The sequence below is a fragment of the Mobula hypostoma genome, chromosome 5 (genome assembly GCF_963921235.1).
Source record: "Mobula hypostoma chromosome 5, sMobHyp1.1, whole genome shotgun sequence".
Lineage (NCBI taxonomy): Eukaryota > Metazoa > Chordata > Chondrichthyes > Myliobatiformes > Myliobatidae > Mobula > Mobula hypostoma.
This window is the reverse complement of record NC_086101.1, coordinates 22,546,099-22,570,498: the sequence shown is the minus strand read 5'-3', so window position 1 is coordinate 22,570,498 and position 24,400 is coordinate 22,546,099. Positions and strand designations below refer to the sequence as shown.

General features: G+C 43.7%; 1 protein-coding gene across 1 annotated transcript in view; it reads right to left on the bottom strand.

Moving 5' to 3' along the window:
- The window catches only part of LOC134346679 (natural killer cell receptor 2B4-like), a 65,598-nt gene that overhangs the window by 30,299 nt on the left and 10,899 nt on the right, over positions 1–24,400 (bottom strand). The window contains exons 2-6 of the mRNA XM_063048181.1: positions 15,813–16,115; positions 12,396–12,653; positions 3,470–3,595; positions 2,794–2,898; positions 32–157 (exon numbers count right to left, since the gene is read on the bottom strand). Of these exons, the coding sequence (XP_062904251.1) occupies positions 32–157; positions 2,794–2,898; positions 3,470–3,595; positions 12,396–12,653; positions 15,813–16,115 (918 nt within the window). The remainder of the gene's footprint in view (positions 1–31; positions 158–2,793; positions 2,899–3,469; positions 3,596–12,395; positions 12,654–15,812; positions 16,116–24,400) is intronic.

Here is a 24,400-nt window from a genome sequence, read left to right as displayed (position 1 = left end):
TTTTTTTTTCTATAAATCATCTCCTATTTACCTGTGCGGACTAAGAACTTTCTGATACGCTGGCAGCCCAGATTCCTAATGGTGATGGTCAGGCATACATTCAAAGGCAGCAGGACAACCACAATGTACAAGGCAATCACAGATGCACTGGCAGCTCCTGGAGTTATCAACCACAATAAATGAAGGGAAATTAAGTGAACATAAGGTATTATTACCATTTAGCAACTCACTCATAGTTTATACATGTCAGCTCTGGTTGTATCTGACAGTGGGACAATTTAGTCCAAGTTCCTTTATGAATTGATGAGGGACCTTCTAGGATCACAACTCTGAAACACGAGCAGGTAAGTTAACCCCTGAATCTGCTCAGAATGGACTGAACACAGGTCTGATCCGGAATTGACTCCATTCATGCACATCTTCCACTTCATACCTTTACTCAAATATCCACTATCTCTATTGAATGTAGACACCAGATCTTTTATCCAGTGATACTTCTAGCATCTCTTGTTTTCATTCCCTTCACTCTGAAATGTTGGCTCTGTTTTTTCAGACTATGCTCATCTGGTATTAGACTCCCAAATTAATAGAAATACGTGCTCCCCAACAATGCCACCAGTTCCCACGAAGTATTCAGAACTTTGGTGAAATATCCACAGTTCTACAAATTTGTAGCCATGGCCCTTATCTGTGTAGCCTCTGTTCATAATCTGACCCTTTGAACCCATTTTTGGTCATTTATTTTGCACTCACTTCCAGGCCATAACATCCTTCCTAATTTATGGCCTGCAGAAACACTTAGTCCTTCAAGTATGAATCAGAATCAAAATCACATTTAATATCACCAGTATATGTCATGAAATTTGTTAACTTTACGGCAGCAGTACAATGCAATACATGACAACAGAGGGAAAAAAAAGCTGAATTACACTATGTATATATACAGTCTCTCTCATGGACAGTTACCTTGTCATGGTGAGGAGGCGCGTGAATCTCAGTGACACTATGAGCTACACCATCTAGAGCTACACCGTATGGACAGGTCATGGTAGAGAGGTCAGAATAAATATGGTCCACTGGAGAAGGAAATGGAAACTCACTCCAGCAATTTGCCGAGAAAACCTTACGGATGCTTAGAGAGGCAGTTTCCAACAAGAAGGCTTGGTGTGCAAGCGTCCATGAGGTCACAAAGAGTCAGACTCGACTTAAAGACTGAACAACAATGACATACAGTATACACAGTATAAATATATTTGAGTGTGAGATATATATATATATAGCTAAATAACTAGTGAAAATATAGAACCAAAAAGTATTGAGGTGGATGTCCTTAATGATAGATGCCAACTTTTTGAGGCACCATTCCTTGAAGATGTCCTGGATACTATGGAGGTTGGTGTCCATGATGGAGATGATGAATTAGTCAGCTCTGTACGTAACTGTACCATAACTCCTACTCCATACCAAGGGGAAGGGTCAAGGTGAGAGAGCGGAGCGGATGTGAAAGGTGAGCCATGACCTTACTAAATGGTGGATTGGGTATGGGGATCCAACTAGTTTGTTCTCGTTGAAGAATGATATTAATTAATTCAGTAATGGATTCTTTCCCTCCACCAATAGATTTTTGAATGATCAATAAACCCATGAACACACCTGAAACCTCCGCTGCCTTAGGGAAAGCTTCAGGAGTAAACACTGAGGAAAAATCCGGAGCTGGAGTCCCTAAGGCAATCCGACATTGAGTTCAATGCTGACTGGCAACTCCTGGTGCCAAACTGTATCAGTTTTTGCCATTCCTTTGGATACACCAGTTACATGGAAAGGAGGAGCTTGCTGCATAGGCATCAGCCTGTTCTCCACATTTTATTGGCATACAGCGTGCAATAGGCCCTTCCGGCTCTTCGAGCCGCGACACCCAGTAATCCTCAACTTTAACGTAGCCTAATCATGGGACAATTCACAATGACCAATCAACCTACTAACCGGTACGTCACTGGACGGTGGGAGGACATCGGAGCACCTGGAGGAAACCCATGCGGTCACAGGGAACACGTGTAAACTCCTTACAGGCAGGTGCCGGAATTGAACCTGGATCACTGGAACTGTAAGGCATTGTGCTAACCACTACGCTACCATATTGTACTGTCCTGGCTTGTGTATCATGCAGTCAGCTACAATGCAACATTCATGGTTGACCTTGACCAATGGAGGTCTGTCAACATCAAATTATCAAAACATACAGTGAAATGCAGGGTTTTCATTAAGGACCAACACATTCCGAGGATTGTGCCAGGGGCAGCCACAAGCATCACCATGCTTCCAGTGCCAACACAGCATACCCACGACTTACTAGCCTGTATGTCTTTGGAATATGGGAGGAAACAGGAGCAGCTGGAGGAAACCCACATGGTCAGAAGGAGAATATACAAACTCCTTGAACTCAAATAAAAACTACAATACTGTGCCATCCATGAGCCATATCGCTCCATTCCCTGCATCTAAAAACCTTTGGAATGTCACTGTTTCCACCACCATCCCTGGCAGCCCACCACTGGGTGAAAAACACGTCCCCCAGATCACTTTTAAACTTTCCCCCTCTCTCCTTAAAGTGATAGCCCTTAGCATTCTACATTTCTACTGGAAGAAAAGGATTTTGCATAAACATACCAAGTCACCCATAACTTTAATGAGACCAATACACTCTGTGATGGAGAGAGCACACAGCTTTCTCCCTCCCTCCTTGCCTGAGCAGATCAGGTCCACGTCAATAACAAATATTATTTTTGCACATACCTTTTATTGCAATCCAGGAAATGAGGGCCATGAAGATAACAACAAGAGACAGAGTATCACAGGTACACAGGAGCAAAAACAAGTGTTTGGGCTGCCTCAATGAACCTGTGGAGAAATGAAGACAAATGTATGGACACTTGGAACGCTCTGTACACCACTGTCGGAGTCTGGATAGGCCACAAATTGCTTAACCCTGAAACGTAGGAGACAGAGGGGTGACCTAGAGGTTTACAGAATCATGAAGGTCATTGACAAGATGAATTGTCTCCCTCTTTTTCCAGGGTAGGGGAGCCTAATACTAGAAGGTAGAGGTTTAAGGGGGGTCATAGAAGGAACGTTTTCCACATGAAGAAGTGGGGGGGCGGTGGTGGTATATGAGACTAGAGAAATGGTTAGAGTTCTGGTACAATTACAACATTAAGACAGATAAGTTAGAAAGGAGGGATAAGGGCCAAATACAGACTGGGTAGAATGGGACAGTTTTCCCTGGAGTGAAAGATGGATGAATATATGCGAGGGGCATTGATAAGATGTACTGTCACATTTGTTCTCAATTTTTATGATTATTTTCAACAGGGCTTTAGGAATGCAATGGAATTCCACCACCAGACTAAAGTTTTCAAATTAATTTAACTGGGTAGCTATGGGTTTATAGGAGCAGAGATTTGATACCTACCTTTTTCCAATTCATTCCTCAAGCAACACAGTAGCAGAAAACCAATAAATGACACTGCAGAAAATACTATTCCATGTATTGACAGATGGGCAATTGATTCAGACACATTCTCCACCAGACAAAGATCTGCCAACAGAAAAGTTCCATGTCAGAATAACGAAGGGATTCTCAGAGGAAGTGACCAACCTCTTGTTGTCACAACAACCCATTCAGTTGAAGTCCTCGTATTAGGTCAAACCAACACTGGACCTGCTCTCTGATTTTTCTTAATAAATTCATTTTCAATATGGACATATCTAAAAAGGACTTCATTAATTGCCCATCCCTCATTGTCTGTCAGAAAGTGGTGGTAAGCTGTCATCCTGAAACACTGCAGAACTTCTGGTGAAGATGTGTCCACAGTGCCAGGACTGAGATCTATTAGCAATGAAGAACAAAGACCAGTACAGGAAGAGACACTTTGGCCCATAATGTTATGCAGTACTAACTAAGCTAATAATTAAATGCTTAACTAAACTAATTCCTTCTGCATACACCATGTCTACATTGTCCATTCTCCGTCCAATTCTTTGTACCCGCCGAAGACTCTTTTAAGTTCCTCATCTCTGCCTCACTGATGATTAATACAGATGCACGCTTAGCCCACTGCTCCAGTTTCTACACAGTCTTGATTGTGTGGCTAGTCACAGCTCTAACACCACGCATAAATTTGCCAATGATGCCACTGTTGTGGAGAGAATTTCAGATGGCGATGAGAAGGTGTACAGGCATGAGATAGATCAGCTGGATTGAGTGGTGTTGCAGCAGGGAACCTTGCACTTAATGTCTGTAAGGAGAAGCCAGGAGAACATATTGAGGGGTTAGCAGTGGAAAGGGTGAGCAGCTTCAAGTTCCTGGATGAGAGCTTCTCAGAGGATCTATCCTGGGCCCTTCATGCTAATGCAAACATGAAGAAGGCACACCAATGGCCATACTTCATTAGGAGATTGAGGATGTTTCATATGTCACGAAAGATAAGGATTTTTTACAGCTGTGTGGTGGAGAGCATTCTAACAACGATTGCATCACTGTCTGGTATGGAGGTTTAAACACCCAAGATGAAAAGAGGCTGCAGAAGGTTGTAGATTCAGCCAGCTCCATCATGGGCAGATCCTTCCCACCATCAAGAACATCTTCAACAGGCATTGCCTGAAGAAGGCAACATTTATCACTAAGGAGCCTCACCACTGGGACATGCCCTCTTTCCATTACTGCCATCGGAGAAGAGGAACAAGACCCTGATGATTCCCACTCATAGTTTTAAGTACAACATCTTCCTTTCTGTCATCAGATTTTTGAATGATCCATGAAACCTTGAACACTATCTCATTAGACCACAGTTGGAAGATTGTGTTCAGTTCTGGCCACCTCATCATAGGAAGGATGTGGAAGATTTAGAGAGAGTGCTGAGGAGATTTACCAGGATACTGCCTGGATTAGAGAGCATGTCTTGGAGGATAGGTTGAATGAGGTAGGACTTTTCTCTTTGCAGTGAAGGAAGATGAGCTGTGTACAAGATAACAGGCATAGACCATCTCCCAGGGCAGAAATGGCCAATATGACGGGACATTTGTCATGTACCCCGTGATGGGAATAAAGAACCAGCAGAAATAGAAAACACTTTGGAGTCCAGTATTGATATTAACTAGTAATATTTATTAGTAACTACATAATACAGTAATATAAATGTAGATAAATCAAACAGGTTAGCAATGATTATATATAAGTAAGTAAATCAGTAAGTGTGGAAGTATATGAAAGTTAAGCTTCTTTAAGTCTAGGGATAAAAAGATACAGTCTGACGATGATGAGTAAAGTTCAGTTCAGTTCAGTTCATGGTATTGAGTTGAGTAGTGATGGAGAGAGAGAGAAGGAGAGATTTGAGTCTTCAGTTGAGCCGCCGCCGCCGATCTTCTCGTTGTCCTTCAAAATCCTTTAAAAGTCACCAACTGTGACCACAATAGAAGGGGGCAGGTTTTCTGTGGTGGAGCTATCACCCAGGCAAGGGTGGACACATGGACAACTCCCCACCAGTCACTGCCTTTTTTGTTCACTGCAAGAGCCACTGATCGATCCTCCAAAAACCCACTTTTCCTGAGGGCACAACAAAGCTCATTCAGTGCCCAAAACATGTGTCTGAGGTCTATATCATCTGACCTCTTATTTATCTCACCGTACTGGATACCAGCTGTCATTCAAATAACTCCTCCTTCCTCTCTCTATGTAAGAAATGCAAGCAGGCAAATGTCCTTGAGAAGTAGCAACACGCTGCCGAAAAATCATAACATTGATTGTCCATCAGATAATGCCCTCAGTCGCCATAGCAACTTACGAGCTGCTCAGTGCTGTCTCCAACTCAGCAGAAATCCAAAAGTTAGCCAGTTCTTTCTTGTGCCGTAAAGTGACAGTCCAACAGTTAGTCTTCGTCTCTCTCTCTCTTTCTTTCTCTCTGTCTATTCAAAACGACAGGTCGGTGTTAACTAACTCTCTCTCTCTCTCTCTCTCTCTTTACAAAAGCACAGTTCGTAGGGGTAATTCAGGACCCCATCACACATTACTTTAATGTGATTGGAGGACAGTACTGGGGGAATTCAGAGGTGAGTTTTTTTAACCGAGTGTTAAGTGCATGGAATGTGCACCAGGAGTGGCGGCAGAGGTGGATACATCAGCGAGATAAAGAAATTCTTATGTAGGCACATGGATGGTAAAGAAATGGAGGGCTATGTAGGAGGAAATGGTTAGATTGGTCTTAGAGTAGGTTAAAAGTTCAGCAGGACATCATGGGCTGAAGGGCCTGTATTGCTCTATGTTTTCTTCCTCTTTTGCAGATTTATTCATTTTACTTGTACTGTAACTTCTAGTAATTTTTTACTCCTTGCGCTATAGTGTAACAGTCCAGTGACTACAGTTAATGGGTGAAATCAGATGGCTGGTGTGGCATGGACATCAAAAGAAGAATAGGGACGGCAAAAGACACCTTTACGAGAATGAAGAGTATACTGACCAACACTAAACTGGCATGACAACCCGCCTCAGTGTACTAAAATGTTACGTTTATCCAGTTATGTTATATGGCTCAAAATGTTGGACAATATCTAGTAACATGAGGAAATGAATTGTAGCAGCAGAAATGTGGTTTTTGAAGAGGATGCAAAGAATATCATGGACGAAACAAATATCTAACAAGGATGTCATGAACAGCGCAAGCACAAAAAGAGAAATAATGTATGAGATCATGAAAAAGGCAACGTAACTTCATTGGACATATGATTAGGAAAGAGGAGTTAGAATGCACGGTAATTATGGGAAAGACTGAAGGGAAGAAAGCAAGAGGACGGCAAAGACAAATGATGATGGAGACTGCAGCCAGAGAACTGGAAATGAATACCAATGAATTGATCCACTTGACCTGAAACAGGAGTGTGTGGGCCATGGCAGTCAAAGCTCAAACCGGGCATGGCACCTGATGATGTTGATAACAGTCAAGGTTTCGGCAACCAAATATGAAATATTCCCTCACTAGCCCCTGCATTCTCTGAGGGACAGCTTTATACATGCAGGAAATAGGAGACCAACACCTTTGTTTTCAGGGGAAATAGTTCTTCCTTTTCTCATTCTGCCAACCTGCTGATGACTTATATTTAAAGACTTTAATTAACTTTTGGTCTCTCTGCTCCGCTATGGATTTGCACAGACTGTGTTTAAAAGCTCAGCACCAGCAGATGATGATGAATTGTACCCTCATGGTGTCATCCACAAACAAGCTTACTGTGAATTGTTAGCAGGTAGTTTGCCTGGACAGTGCTGCCTTGGTTGGTGACAACACAGGTATAAGTTCCAAGGTCACTTCTGGAAGCGTTCTGGATAGCAAGGCTTTTGTTACCATGCATCAACTGATCCTGGGAGACCTCCTTTCCATCTTTCCGCCATTGGTAGGTCAGAGAATCTCCATCAACATTACAGCTGAGCTGGATGATGGAATGCAGAGAGCTGCCGTTGATCCAGATCGAAGGTTTTGACAGCTTATCAAAAGGAGAAATTACTGATTAATGAGATGCAATATAGGTTGTTGAATCTATATCCGTATCAGTCCATTATCAATAACTGCTACCATCAATCTGATAAAAAAATATTCGATCTCTGATTTAAATGAACAGTTTAACTCTTTAAGACATACGAGGTGTGTGTGTTTTTTATTGAACCCATTATTGAGTTTTATCAGTCCTTTGTCAAAATGTTCACCTGAAGCATGTTTGTACATTGATGATAGTTTGAAGAGATTTGGTATGTCAACAAATACACTCAAAAACTTCTATAGATGTACCATGGAGAGAATTTGGACAGGTTGCATCACTGTTTGGTGTGTGGGGGGGGGGGGGGCTACTGCAAAGGACCAAAAGAAGCTGCAGAGGGTTGTAAATTTAGTCAGTGTACAAAGTACTCAGGACATCCTCAAGGAACGGTGTCTCAGAAAGGCGGCGTCTATCATTAACGACCTCCAGCACCCAGGGCATGCCCTTTTCTCACTTTTACCATCAGGTAGGAGGTACAGAAGCCTGAAGGCACACACTCAATGATTCAGGAACAGCTTCTTCCCCTCTGTCACTCGATTCCTGTGGATATTGAACCCGTGAACACTACCTCACTTTTTAAATACATGCTATTTCTGTTTTTGCACGATTTGTAATCTATTCAATATATGTGCACCATAATTTATTTATTATTTTTTTTTCTCATCCTCTTCCATATTATGTATTGCATTGCATTGCTGCTGCTCAGTTAGCAAATTTCACGACACATGCTGGTGATAATAAACCTGATTCTGATGACCAAACTCTGGTCACCTAACTATAGGAAAGATATCAGTAAGATTGAAAGAGTGCAGAAAAGATTCAGTAGGATTTTGCCGGGTCTTCAGGAGTTGAGTTGCAGGGAAAGATTGAACAGGTTAGGACTTTATATACATATATCCAATGACTTGGTCTCCTCAGTCGTCCATAGCGATGGCTTCTACAGATTCACCACCCTCCTCCTCATCTCTGTTCTAAAGTGACATCTTCGAAATCTGAGTCTGTGCCCTCTGGTCATAGTCTCACCCACTATAGGAAATATCTTCTCCACGACAACTCTCTCCAGGACTTTCAAAATTCAGCAGGTTTCAACATGATTCCCCCCACCCCCATTCTTTTAAACTCCAGCATCTACAGGCCCTGAGCCATCAAAAAGCTCACACATTAACCCTTTCATTCTCGGGATCATTCTTGTGAATCTCTAGTCCTCTTGAACGGAATGCTAACATTGCATTTGGTTTCCTTACCACCGATTCAATCTGCAAGTTAACCTTTAGGGAGTCCTGCATAAGGACTCCCAAGTCACTTTGCTCCCCTCTAATTTCTGAATTTGCTCCCCATTTACAAAAGAGTCTGCTCCTTTATTCCTTCAACCAAAGTGCATGGCCATACACCTCCCGTTATGATGTTCTAAATACCACCTCTTTGCCATTTCTCCTAATCTTTTTAAGTCCTTCTGCTGACTCCCTACTTCCTCAGCACTACCTGCCCCTCAACCTATCTTTGTATCGTTCACAAACGTGGCCACTCAGCCATCAATTCCATCATTCAAATCATTAACATGTAACGTGAAAAGAAGTGGTCCAAACAATGACCTGTGCAAAACTGCACTACTTAATCAGCAGCTAACTAGAAAAAAACACTCTTTGCCTCCCGCCTGGCAGCCAAACCTCTATCCAAGTTTGCATCTTTCCTGTAATGCTATGGGCTCTTATCTTGTCGAGCAGCCTCATGTGCAGCATCTTGTTAAAGGCCTTCTGAAAATCCAAGTAAACAACATTTACTGACTCTCCTTTGTCTATCCTGCCTGTTAATTCCTCAAAGAATTCCAGCAGATTAATCAGGAAAGGTTTCCACTTAGGGAAGCCTTGCTGACTTTGGTTTATTTTATTATAAGGCTCCAAGTTCCCTGAAACTGCATCCTTTGTATTGGACTCCAACATCTTTCTAACCAATGAAATCAGGTTAACTGGCCTATAATTTCCAGCCTTTTGTTTCCTTCCCTTCTTAAAGAGTGACATTTGTAATTTTGCATTCCTCAGGGTCTAGTGATTCTTGAAAGATCACGACTAATGCCTCAACAACCTCTTCAGCCGCCTCTCTCAGAAGCCGGAGATGTAGTCCATCCTGCCCAAATGATGTTCTATCTGCACGAGGTTCTGTTTCCCAAGCACCTTCTTCTTGGTAACAGTGACTACAGTCTCTTCTGCCCCCCCTGTCACCCCAATTTCTGGCATACTACTGGTGTCATGTGAAGGATGATGAAAGATACTCATTAATTTTGTCCACTATTTCTTTTTCCCCATAATACCTCTCCAAAGTCATTTTCCAGTGGTCTGATGTCTACTCTCACCTCTCCTTTCCACTATGTGTCTGAAAAAACTATCAGTAACATATTTTATATTATTGACTAGCTTACCTTCATATTTCATCTTTTCTCTCCTTTTTGCTTTTTTTACGTTGCCTTCCCAATACTGTAGCCATGCACTAATTATTGCTGCATTATATTCTCTCTTTGGCTTTTATCCTGACTGCATCCAGTAGGGATTGAAAACCTCATCTCCTTCACACTGACCTTCAACACGGCGGCACCTCAGGGCTGTATGATTTCATTCTCTCTATGCCTACAGCTATCTGGGTAAGCATAGTTCTTAACAAATTGGCCGATCACACCACTGTTAATGAGGTGGCATGCAGAGCTGAGATAGGAGTCGGCTGTAGAGAGGTGTCATAACAACAGTCTGGTGGCCAGTGTCATTAAGACCAAGGAGGTGAGTAGGGTCAGCTCTTTGGTCCTGTTCTGACACAGATACAGCTCTCCCCACCATCGAGAATGTCTGAAAGAAGCAATATCTCAGGAAGACGGGGACCCACACAATCGAGGCCATTTCCTCTTCTCGATGTTGCCATCAGGCAGGAGGAACAGAGGCCTGAAGACCTATACCTCAGGTTTCAACAACAGCTTGTTCCCCACTACCGTCAGGTTTTTGAGTCAATCTAAACACTAATTCAACCTTGGACTGTATTTCTTTCTCTCTCAACTTGCACTAGTATTGTTGTAAATGTAAACAACTAATTTGCATTATTTATATTAATTTAAATTTATGTTAACTTATGTTTGTCCTCATCTTTCAATGCTTTGTGCTGCTGCAAAAAAAGATTATTTATACCTGTATATAAACATATACTGGAACTTGACCTGTGCATTTAATCAGAGATTAATTTAGTGTGGAATCAGTAATCAGTTTAATGGCAGTAAACACTGACCATGAACTGACACAAGTGTTGACTTACCAAATACTCCTTTGGACTTGGCATAATTTTAGAAAGAACCTTTCAGAAAAAACTCCATATGTAAAAGTTGGCAGAAATTTATTTGTATTTATTGAGGTTCTGCATGGAATAGGCCCTTCTGGCCCTTTGAGCCACGCCGCCCAGCAAAGCCCCTATTTAATTGTAGCCTAATCATGGGACAATTTTACAATGACCAATTAACCTACCACCCGGTAGGTCTTTGGACTGTGGGAGGAAACTGGAGCCCACAGTGGAAACCCACGCGGTCTCGGGGAGAATGTACAACTCTTTCAAGACAGCAGCAGGAATTGAACCCAGGTCACTGGTTCTGTAAAGTGTTGTGCTAACCACTACACCATTGTGCCACCCGCAGTAATTCAGAGAGCTGTTTTGTATGGCAGGTTGGGTTATTTGCTGGTTTTGATCAGAGATTGAGAGCTACCTATGTGATTAGAGGCTGCCTGCAGTGGTGATGAAGAGGACATGAAGTCAGTTCACACATCTGTCCTGTTGTCAAGTCAAGTCACTTTTTATTGTCATTTCGACCATAACTGCTGGTATAATACACAGTAAAAATGAGACAACATTGTTCAGGACCATGGTGCTACATGAAACAATACAAAAACTACACTGAACTACGTAAAACAACACAAAAACTACACTAAATTACAAACCTACTCAGGACTGCGTAAAGTGCACAAAACAGTGCAGGCATTACAATAAATAATAAACAAGACAACAGACACAGTGGGGCACAATAGTCAGCAATAGGCACAGCAGAGGGTGTCAGTCTAGGCTCTGGGTATTGAGGAGTCTGATGGCTTGGGGGAAGAAACTGTTACATAAATAAACAGCTGAACAGCAGCATCCAGAATTCTGTCGGTGAGAACACAGGCACAGCAGACTCTGTACTCCCGCCGAGTGTTTCGTTGGAGTCGGTTGTAGTCCAATTTATTGTTCAGGGAGCGGACATTGGAGAGCAGAATGGACAGAAGATCCGGCCGGCTAGGGCTTGCTTTTTGCCTGGGATGGACTCCTGCCCACTTGTCTCACCTCCGCTTCCTCGCACACCGCTTACGACGTTCCCCACCTCCGGCTACCGGCATCGGGCGACTCCAAGGACTGCAGGCCCGATCCCCTCAGCAAGCCGAGGTCACACAATTTAACCAGCAGATCTTCATGAAGGTTTGTTTTTGGGCAATCTCCGTATTGTAGCAGCACCTGGCGATGGTAGATAGTCGCTCTGTTATCTACCAACACCTTTGTTTTCACCACCCCCCGCATTCTCTGAGGGACAGCTTCTATACATACAGGAAATAGGAGACCAACACCTTTGTCTTCAGGGGAAATAGTTCTTCCTTTTCTCATTCTGCCAACCTGCTGATGACTTATATTTAAAGACTTTTAATTAACTTTTACTCTCTCTGCTCCACTACAGATTTGCACAGACTGTGTTCAAAAGCCCACCAACAGCAGATGATGACGAACTGTACCCTCATGATGTCATAAATAAACAAGCTTACCGTGAATAGTTAGCAAGTAGTTTGCCTGGACAGTGCTGACGGGGTTGGTGACAACACAGGTGTAAGTTCCACAGTCTCTTCTGGAAGCGCTCCGGATAACAAGGATTTTGTTACCGTCCAGCAACTGATCCTGGGAGACCTCCCTTCCATCTTTCCGCCATTGGTAGCTCGGAGAATCTCCATCAACATTACAGCTGAGCTGGATGGTGGAATGCCAAGAGCTGCCGTTGATCCAGATGGAAGGTTTGGGCAGTTCGTCTAAAGGAGAAACTACTGATTAATGAGATGCAATGTTAGCAGCAAGCTCTCACCGTGACAAAGAGACCAGTTCATGAGAAACCAATGACCGGCAAGTCAGGCAGCTGCCGTGGAAGGAGAAATGTCTCAGATCCAACACAGAGTCAACCCAAAAGTTAACCGTATTTCTATGCCGATGCTGCTTGGCTTGCTGAGTATTTCCAGCATTTTCATATTATTTAATCAATTTGATCCACTAACAAAATATTAATCTATATCTGTATCAGTAATCACTGCCATTAATCTGATGTTACATTTACAAAATGTAAATGTAACACTTACAAAATCAATCTCTGTTTAAAATGGACAGTCTACCTCTTAAAAGGTATTACGTATGTTATTGAATTCATCAGCCTTTTGTCAAAACTTGCACTTCTAGCATCAAAGAACATAGCAGTGTTAGATTTTAATGAGCTTATTTTTAATGTTGGTTGTTTGGTGATTACTGAGTGATTTATTGTCAACTGTACACTAACAAGAATGGGAACAGTGACCGTGTGATATGTCACCTTTGTACATTGTGTGAAAGTATATTAATTCCCTGCAGGAACAGGCAGATGAAAGAGTCTTCAATGAAAAACAAAGTTTCCACAACATTATCAATGACCTGCTGAGTCACAAGGTTTTCTGGTTTGTCGGCAATAATTCACCTGCTAATTTAATGAAAACAGCTCTGCATCCAGCACCATCATCCCCTGAAAACTTATCAAGCTCCTTTGACTCTCCCTCTGCAACTGGATCCTTCACATGCTCATTGAGGGGCGACAGTCAGTGCAGATGGTAAAACCTCATCTGCGTCTCACTGACCATCAACTCAGCTGCATGCTTTGCGTGCCCCCCCCACCCCCGCTCTATTCTCTCTATGCCAACAACTATGTGGCTAAGCACAGCTCTTAAAAATTTTCAGAATCATGGATGGTGATGAAGTGACGAAAGAACTGAGCTAAGTCGGCTGGTTGAGAGGTGTCGTAACAGCAACCTTGTGCTCAGTGTCGGTAAGACCAAAGAAATGAGTAAGGACAATTCTCTGGGCTTGTTCCATCGCTAGTACAGCTCCCCCTACCACCGAGGAAACCTACTGGAGGCAACATCACAGGAAAGCGACATAACTTTTCGTACCAGAGTACCCATCACACTGGACCACTGTTGTAACAAGGTAAGTAATGCCTACCGTTCCTTTCCCAGAATGCTTTGCAGTAGATTGGATCATTTGCTGTCTTTCTCTTACTTGTCTACTCATCGAGGCTAAAGAGCAAAGGGTCGGGGAGAGGGGCTAGAGGGGTTTGGGGTATGTGGGGGAGAGGGGTGGAGAAGGTGGGGCAAGGGGGGAAGGGGTGAAATGGGAGAGGGTGGGGAGTGGGGGAGGGGGAGAGGGTTAGAGGGGGTAGAGGTGGGCAGAGGGGGTAGAGAGGGTGTAGAGAGAAGGGGGTAAAGAGGGGAGAGAGAGTGGGAGAGAGGGATGGAGAGAAGGGTGGAGAGAGGAGGGAGTGGAGAGAGGAGGGGGTGGAGAGAGAAGTGAGAGAGGGTGAGGTAGGGAGGTAGAGAGGGGGTGTACAGAGAGACGGGAAGGTGAGGCGGGGAGGTGAGAGGGGGAGGTGAGAGGCGAGAGGGAGGCGGGAGGGGAGGGGGAGGAGAGGGGGGAGGGGAGGGGAGGGGGAGGGGGGTGAGAGTGGGAGAGGGAGGAGATGGTGGGATTGGGGGTGAGCAGAGACTATGGCAAGTTAACAAACTGGTTCTGTACGTAAAATTAGACAGAAATTTATAGAGCTGTTTTGCACAACAGATTGGGTTAGTTATTGGTTCTGATCGGAGATTGAGAGTTACTTGTGAATCATTGTGGTTAGAGAATGGGGACCTTGGAATAGACACCAATAAAAAAGGGAAAATGCATTAGGTTGCACATTCCTTTCTCTCATATTGAAGTTGAAGTGGATTTACTTTGTACATCGTGGGCACATCCCTCCCTCATCAAAGGTCTCCACCACCTGACCATTCCTTTTTCTCACAGCTACCATCGGGCAGGATGTACAGAAGCCTGAAGTCCCACCCCACCAGGTTCGAGAACAACCACTGCACTTCAAACATCTGGTTCTTGAGCAGACCAACAACATTTTAATCCCTGTCTCGGTACAGTAAAACAATCATCACTTTGCAATAAAATGGATTTTTGCTTTGTTCTAATTGTGTTCCTGATTGAAAAATGTCTATTATCTATGTTTTTCTTGTGAATGTTGCTTATCTGATGCCGTGTGCCCGTGAAGCTGCTGCTCGTTTGTCATTACACCTACACAGATGTGTACTTGTCCATGTGGCAACGCACTTGACACTGAACTTCACATCAAGGCTGAAAGTGACTCAGGGTGAAGGAGAGAATTCCATCTTTCTTTGACATTTGGACAATGATACCCAAAGTTTCACAGGCCGCAGTCCCTCTTCAGATCTCTGGCGCTTTGCAGGTTTAACCCTTTAAACACGGCAGACTGACCATAACACAAACATGCCAATTATATGCATATGAACTAATGGAATTATGATTGCTGTGGATTGATGGAAAGTCTATAAAGCCTCTCAACCCCTTCCATCTGCTACCCTGGGCAGACTTCCAGATTCCCAGCCTCGATCTCAGTATCTAATCAGCAAGTAGAAAAGCTTAGTACGACATATTGAAACTTACCAGGGAGAAGTGAAAGTCCTTCTCTCATCCGCACATTACTTCTCCCCCTTCCCCACATGAATTCTCTTCCCCCACCTGCTCCCTCTGCCCCTTTAGTCTTTCTGTCCAGTGAGCTGTCCAACAGGAAATTCCAACCTTCTGATATAACAAACAGCCCTCCTTTCCCCATATCACCTGCAGAACAGTAGACAGAGAATCTGTTACCATGCAAAGGCAGGTATCTCACAGGCATTGTGAGCATTCAGTATCTAGTCACAGATTCTGAGCCCTCCTGTGCAGAAAAGGCCCTTCAGCCCAGCAAATTCGTGTTGACTGCTTTCCCCATTTGCCTGTGTTAGGACTGTATCCTTTATTTCAGATCTTAACCTGGCAGGTAATGGAACCCACAACTACAGATTCTGCCGTGAATGATTCATTGCCACATCACCAATAAGTGCAATACTCACCAAAGATGAGCAAGCTTATTACATTCAACTGTCGTCCATCCATCGTGAAGCTGTAATCTCCTTGATCACCGGCTTGTAATCTGTTCACCATCAGAGAGCCATTGGACTGAATAAACTGCAGCCGGAAGTTGAACTGTTTACTGGGTTCTGCCCACTTCGGGAAACTTGGGATGTGATGCAAAATGGTGAGAGGAGTTTTGTGGCTGGAGATGAACGTCCAAAGAATTTCATTCTTCTTGGGGTTAACTTTGACACCGGGATCCAGTAAAACGGATGAACCACGGGCACCTGATACTGTGCTGCCTGATTAGAATAGGAAAATATAGTCGATGAAACTGGTGTCAGACGTGAAATATTAAAATTAAACAGTACAGTAAACAAGCACCTATTGCATGGCAGATGGAATGGTTTATTAGGGGTATGTGGGGGCTGTTCGGTTGCAATTAAGTTTATAATATCAACTCAATTCCGAATAAACTGTCTGAAAAAGGCATCTCAAATGCAAGTGAGTTGCAGACAAAATTATTTATACAGAACAGTAATCACTCATCAACAAGACCTTTGTGGTAAATCGTCTCTGTGTCCTCCCCAAAGCCTTCACACCCTTCCTATCATGTGCAGAATTTTTGGGCTGGTCCCCAGTCCTTACATGGGATTATCACAACTTCCTTCATTTTTGTTTTGTATATGAAACCCAGGATCTTTTTTTCAGTTATTTCTTGCTGTGTTAACTGACCAGCAGTGGCTTCGGGATTAGGTGGAGGAAAATTCTGATCTCAAACCTCCATTACCTTGCAGATCTGCACCCGTGTGGGGAATACTTCTGGACTAAACCCTGAGGAAAACTCCGGAGCTGGAGTCTCTAAGGCGGTACTATATTAACTCCCATGTTGCTGGCAACTCTTGTGATGCTGCTGGTGCCAAAACTGTATCAGTCCCTGCCATTTGTTTGGATTCATCAGCTTCATGGAGAGAGGGAGCTTGCTACATGGGCGACAGCTTGCTCTCCCTATCACACTGCCCTGGCTTGCATATCACAGAGACAGCCGGAATGCAATATCCATGGTCGATCCCGACTAACTGAGTGTCACTCCCTCATGAGGCAGAGGGATTCCATATTCAAACTTTAATTGTCTCTTAATACATCAATATTCTGATCAATAACAGTTCAGGCTGATATAACAAGAACTAAGACAAGTTAGGTAAGTAATTTGTTATACAAGATGACTGGCTCAGTTCACAATGTTGAACTATGTCGGTCCGATCTCTTTTTCCCTGACATAGAACGACTGTCAAAATGAAACTAATCTCACATCCCAAATGTAGAGAATTTAGGATTAAAGATTAGCTTTATTTGTCACATGTACATCAAAACATAGAAACACAGTGAAATGTGTTGCGTTTCATCAATGATTAACACAGTAGAGGGTCATCTCTTTATAATAACTTTGTTTCTACAGTGATGTCGCATCTGTGTGGATTTTCCATCCTTTCTTATATTCCCCATGGAGAGTTATTTGTTCACTTACATAGAAACATAGAAAACCTACAGCACAATACAGGCCCTTCGGCCCACAAAGCTGTGCCGAACATGTCCTTACCTTAGAACTACCTAGGCTTACCCATAGCCCTCTATTTTTCTGAGCTCCATGTATCCATTTGATGAGATTGGCTCTTGTTTGATCAGTTTCAGTCTAGATGTCATAGTTCAGTTTCAATAGTGACTTGGTTTTCCATTCATAACTTATCAGTACCAAACATTTCAGCAGTCTGCCACTGATTTGATCAGGAATAACTTCTTTGTGTCATTACTCCACTGATTTCATCATACATCGTCAGGCCTGCACATGCAGGCACCTCCCAGTCAACACAGGAGTGAATGCCACTAGTTTCCAACTGATCAGTGCAGCCTGTTTAAAGTCAGCTCTCGTCTACTGTTGCCAGGAGGCGACTGAAAACGGACCCAAGTGCAGGACACAGGCATGGAGACTTGACACGGAGACGGACTTGGACATGACTTCGACAGGGAGCCTGGAAATGGACACGGCCATTGAGCCTGGACTTGGACTTGGATGCCAAACAACAAAAACAAACAACGACAGACAATTCGTATCACGGCCTGGAGCAGTGGCAAACAGCCTGCAATTCTCAGCCGGACACAAGAGGACAAAAACAAACGACGACAGACAATTCGTATCCCGACTCCAGGTAGCACATGAAGCGGCAAATGGCCGGCAAAACCCATCTGGACGGCGGGATCTCGACTCGACCCAGGAACTGCGGACGGCAGGCTCTCGAGTCAACTCATTCTTGGCGGCCCGGAATGAGCATAGCCACACTGCTGAGGTGACGAACCAGCAGCGAGTAGATGTAAGCCAGAGTTTTTATGCTGCTGGTTCGAATGAGGATCAGGTGCCCTAATCGGGGAGCCTAGTGGAACACGAGGAAAAGGAAATCAACTGAAATGAGTAGTTAACGGACCAGACCATGACATCTACAGTCCTTTGTTTACCTATCGAGCGAGACAGCCTTCACCAGTTGCTCTTACTGTTCAGTTAGCTTGCTCCCTCATGTTAAGTATCTGCTCTCTCTTGTTTTGTGGCTCCCCATGGCTTGTTAGTTTGTAGTTTATTATTAAAGTTATCACTCACCACTAAATCATCTCCACTGCTCTATGTTAGAGTTAAGTCTCCTCTACATTTTGAATCATACTTTGCCTCTTAATCTTGGAGTTTCCCTTTGCAATTTGTTTTGTACAACCTTTCACATTGTCACCTCCTCTTCACCGGGTGTATGACTCACAGCCAAGTGTCCAGAACTATACACTACCCATTAACTAGTGAATCCTCTTTTTTAAAGCCCCTGGCTACATTGCGTAATATCATCACACAGAATCAGGCCACACTTGTATGAGTTAGAGATAACAGTAACTCAGATGACACTGAGAAGTTATGAGCTGAAGGACATGATACATGGGTTGCTGGTGGAGCTGCATGACCTCAGATGTAGTGCGGACTAAGCCTAAAGCTGCCGCTCGAGAGAGGCGGTGTGGTGTGGTGTGGTGTCCACGCTGGAGTCCGCATGCTGTGCTGCACTCACCCACCCTCCCCCCGCCGTGTTTGCTCAGCAGAAGACGAGCCATATTGTGTTCAACTGCAGATGGCTGCAACATTCATGGACTCGGGTTCTTGGACTCTATTTGTGTGACTCTATTTTACAGATATCTTATACTGTATCTGCTATATGTGCCTTTTGCTCTGCGTGACTATCAGTACTGTGTTTCGTAGCTTGGCCCTGGAGTAAAGCTGTTTCGGATGGCTGTATTCTTGCAGGGTTGAATGAAAAGGTGAGGGTGTCAGAGCCAGAAGTGATGGACGGGCTGGTTTAGCTCACTGCTCCACAAGATTTACTCATTTCTATATTGAACTGAGACTGTGGCCTGCAACTAATGGACTCACACCACCACATTTAAGAACAGTTACTACCCCTCAACTATCGGGCTCTTGAACAAAAGGGGATAACTACACTCATTCTATTTCTGGTGTTCCCACAACCGATGGTGTCGCTTCAAGGACTCTTTGTCTTGTTACTTCATGTTCTCGTTATTATTTATTTTTATTTGCATATGCACAACTTGTAGTTCACTATTCCTGATTACAGTTACCATTCTATGGATTTGCTGACTATGCCCGCAGAATCTCAGGGTTGTAAGTGGTGACGTGTTTGTACCCTGATAATAAGTTTTACTTTGAACTTTGATGTGAATCGGCTGCCGTGATGCCTGGCTGTGGATTCGCATTTCATCAGCTTCAGTTCTGAATGCTGTTGGGTTACTTTTACTGTTTGTGTTTTCATTCTCTGTACATTGGGTGTTTGACAGTCTTGTTTTAATGGCTTCCATTGTTTCTTTACTTTATGGCTGCCTGTAAGGAGATGAATTTCAAGGTTGTATAAAGAATATACACATTGATAATAAATGTCATTTGAACTTTGACATTTGAATAATTAAACTTAAAGTTGAACTCTGACCTTCCCCAAATAACCTTGGCACAAAAGATACCTTGCAGTATTCTGTTACCCATATATGACTTTTGGGAATTTCTGCACTGTAGTTCAGCTTGTTGAGTAACTGGTATATCAGGTACCACACCCGTAGGCTCGCACGTAGCCCAGGCAGGAAGGTGTTGTTCTGGGGAATGTGAAACCAGATCAGGGTTCTTTTGTTTTCCATACAGCTTTTTGCAGAGGTGAAGTTAGTTAGAGGGGGAGCTACTGAATTTGGTAAGCATTTATTTAACATGCTTTTAGTTTCATTAAGTCTTTCAGGGAGAACAGGAGTAAATTCTCGGAAGAAATTCTTACTGAATACCGACAGAACTGCACTAGCCAGAAAACAAGGACACTTCAGTAAGAAAGCTGTTCTGGATTTCAGTTCAGCATTTGACTATTGAACTACTGTCCCACAGACCTTGGTGAACAAACTCCTACTCCTTAGTCTAAATACACCATTGTGTTGGACTTCCTAACCAACAGACCTCAGATAGTCAGGTTGTACAAAATGTTCCTCCTTCCCCATCATCCTCAACATGGGTGCCCACCACCTCCCCAAGGCTGAGGTCTGAGCCCATTGCTGTACACTCTGCTCACTCGTGACTGCACGGCAAACACCCGAGCAATCACATTGTTGAGTTTGCCGATGACGCGACAGCAGTGGGGCTCATCACCAACAATGATGAGACGTCCTACAGAGGTGAGGCCTGGTGATAGGCAAATAACCTCTTCCTTAATATCAACAAGACAAAAGAGATGGTTAGCAACTTCAGGAGAAGTCACACCACTCGTAGCCCCCTTTACATTGTCGGCACAACAGTGTGAACTGCAAGCAGTTTCAAACTCCTCCGAGTGCACATCACACACAATCTCTCATGGTCCCAGAACACTTCCTACACCTTCAAGAAAACTCACCAACAACTCTACCTTATGAAGAAACTGAGGAGAGCTGGACTTTGCACATCCATACTCAGGTCGTTCTACAGATGCAGAGTAGAGAGCATCCTGTCAAGCTGCATCACTGCTTGGTACGGAAACAGCACTGCACCGAACAGGAAGGCTGTACAACGAGTAGTCAAAATTGCCTGACATATCACTGACTCCAGCCCACCTGTCATCAAGGACATATTTAACATTCAAGTCCATTTATTGTCAAAGATTGCATAAGTTATACACCTTGAGATTTGTTTGCTTACAGGCAGCCACAAAGCAAGAAACTGAAGAAGCCAATTTTTTAAAAAAAGGACCACAAAAGAGGGGAAAACACACAAAAACATGCAAACAATAGAAGCAAACGACAGAATTCAGAACCAGATTGAGTCCTTAGATCAGCTTCCTGGAGCAGCCACAGTAAACCCAAGCCTACTCATACAAGCCATCTCCGTTCATCATATTAAAGGGGAAAAAACACCGCGAAACTCGCAGAGATAACAGCCGCCGGAGATGGGAATGGACATCACAGGACAGCCAGCTATATCAGCCCAACCCTCGCCTCCAGTGCCGACATTCGGGATTTCCAGTCTATCTGGGCCACTGTTTTAATTGTCCAAGCACCGAGTACCGGCTCACTGTATGAACCGGATCCCAGCGCTTGGTTCACACAGCCCAAAGCCGTTCTCCATCTCACCAAATTGGCTCAGCACTTGCAGCGATCCAACCTCGCACCCGGGTTAGGTGAACGAGCATCGAAGCTCTTCTGCCTTGACTCCTCTCCAAATTGTTCACTCCAACAGCAACAGAGATACGAAATCTGTCCACGACCCTGTCTCGAACACCTTGCCCCTCAGCTCTGCAATGCACCTACATGCCCCATCCTTCCAATCAGCCACCTCTGCTTACTTCTTCATTGTTTGCCATGACAGTTGATCACAATTTATTTCAGAAAAGGTGTAATTAGTAATGTTTTAGTCATATTTCTTGCCATCTGAAATACCAGTAGGGTCAGTAATACAGAACCATAAAAATCTACGTCGTATTACAGTCCCTTCAGCCAACAATGTTGTGCTGCTCATGTAACCTGCTCTAGAGACTGCCTAGAATTTCCTTAGCACATAGCCCTCTATTTTTCTAAGCTCCATGTACCTATCTAAGAGTCTCTTAAAAGGCCCTATTGTATCCGCCTCCACCACCATCGCTGGCAGTGCATTCCACACGCCCACCACTCTCTGTTTAAGAACTTACCCCTGACATTCCCCTTGTGCCTACTTCCAAGCACCTTAAAACTATGCCCTGTCATGTTAGCCATTTCAGCCCTCGGAAAAAGCCTCTGACTATCCACACGATCAATTCCCCTCATCATCTTATACACCTCTATCAAGTCACCTCTCATCCACCGTCACTCCAAGGAGAAAAAGGCCAAGTTTACTCAACCTCTACAACCACCCTTTGCCTTCTGTGGGCAAGTCAGTTCTGGATCGGCAAAGCAAGGTCTCCTTGGATCCTATGCCTCCTTACTTTCCGAATGAGCCTTGCATGGGACATCTTATCAAATGCCTTACTGAAATCGATGTACACTACATCCACTGCTCTACCTTCATCAAAGTTTTTTCTTACATCCTCAATTCAATCAGGTTCGTAAGGCACGACCTGCCCTTGATAAAGCCATGCTGACTATCTCTAATCAGATTATGTCTCTCCAAATGGTCATAAATCCTGCTTCTTCTCCAAAACTTGCCCACCACAGAAGTAAGACTCACTGGTCTATAATTTCCTGGGTAATCTCTACTCCCTTTTTGAACAAGGCAACAACATTTGCAACCCTCCAATCTCCAGTACCCCTCCCGTCCCTATTGATGGCGCAAAGATCATTGCCAGAGGCTTAGCAATCTCCTCCCTCACTTCCCACAATAGCCTGTGACTTATCTAACTTAATGCTTTTCAAATGCGCCAGTACATCTTCTTTCTTAATGTCTAAATGTTCAAGCCTTTCAGTCTGCTGTAAATCATCCCCAGAATTGCCAAGGTCTGTATCCCTGATGAACACTGAAGCAAAGTATTCATTAAGTGTCTCTGTTACCTCTTTTGACCTTTCTTTTTTTCTTTACTAGATCTTCTATACCCTTTGTACACCATGGGTCTTTCATCCTACCATCCTTTCCCTGCCTCAATGGAACATATCTATGCAGAATGCCATGCAAAAGTTCCCTGAACATTTGCCACATTTCTGCTGTGCATTTCCCTGAGAACATCTGCTCCCAATCTATTTCCACAAATTCTTGCTGAATAGCATCATATTTCCCCCTACCCCAATTAAATGTTTTCCCAAATTGTCTGATCCTATCCTCTCCAGCGCTATGGTAAAGGAGATAGGGCTGTGATCACTACCCCCAAAATGCCCTCCCACTGAGAGATCTGACACCTGACCAGTTTCATTTCCCAATACCAGATCAAGTACAGCCTCTCCTCTAGTTGGTTTATCTACATATTGTGCCAGGAAACCTTCCTGAACACTCCTAACAAGCTCCACCCAGTCTAATCCTCTTGCTCTAAGGAGATGCCAGTTAATATCAGAGAAGTAAAAATCACCCATCACAACAACCCTAATACTATTGCACTGTTCCAAAATCTGCCTCCCTATCTGCTCCTCAAAGTCTCTATTACTATTGGGGGTCTATAAAAACATCCAGTCGCATTATTGCCCCTTTTCTGTTTGACTTCCACCCACAATGACCCAGTAGCCAATCCCTCCTTGACATGTACCTTTTCTACAGCTGAGATACTACTCCTGATTAGCAATGCCAATCCCTCCCCTCTTCTGCCTCCCTCCCTCTCCCTTTTGAAACATGTAAAGCCTGGCACAGCCAGCAGCCATTCCTGCCCCTGAGACATCCACGTCTCTGTAATGGCACAAATTCATAAAAGATCCCACCCACCCTGCTCACGGACTGTTTGTCCCACTCCCATCAGGGAGAAGGCTACATTACATCCACACCGGGACCATGAGACTCAAAATCAGTTCCTTTCCCCAAGCAGTGAGGCTGATCAACACCTCCACCCACCAACTCCACCACTACTTTATCATTTCCCTTCAGTCACTTTAAATTAGACCAAGTGTTACTTTATGGACATACAATTAATGTATGTATATAAGCTATTTTATGTACAGAAATTATATTGATAAGTTTTTGTTATTATTATTATTGTGTTCTTGATCTTTTTGTGCTTCTTTATGCTGCATCAGATCTGGAGTAACAATTATTTTATTCTCTTTACACTTGTGCCCAGGAAATGACATTAAACAATCTTAAATATTGATACTTAGGGCAACCAGGGATGATCTTATAGAGGTGTTTAAAATCATGAGGGCAGAAATAAGGTGAAGGCAATCAGATGTTTTCCCAGGGCAGGAGACCTGAAAATTAGAGAGCAGAGAGGAAAAGATTTAATAGGAACTTTTTCCAGAGGGTGAGTTGGGACGGGGGGCCTATTTCTGTACTGTTTGACACAAACCACAACCAGCTTGTCCACACTAACACTACCCAGCCTCTACCTTTCCCCCAACTCAATCCATCTGCCGTCAGCCTCACATCAACCGGTTC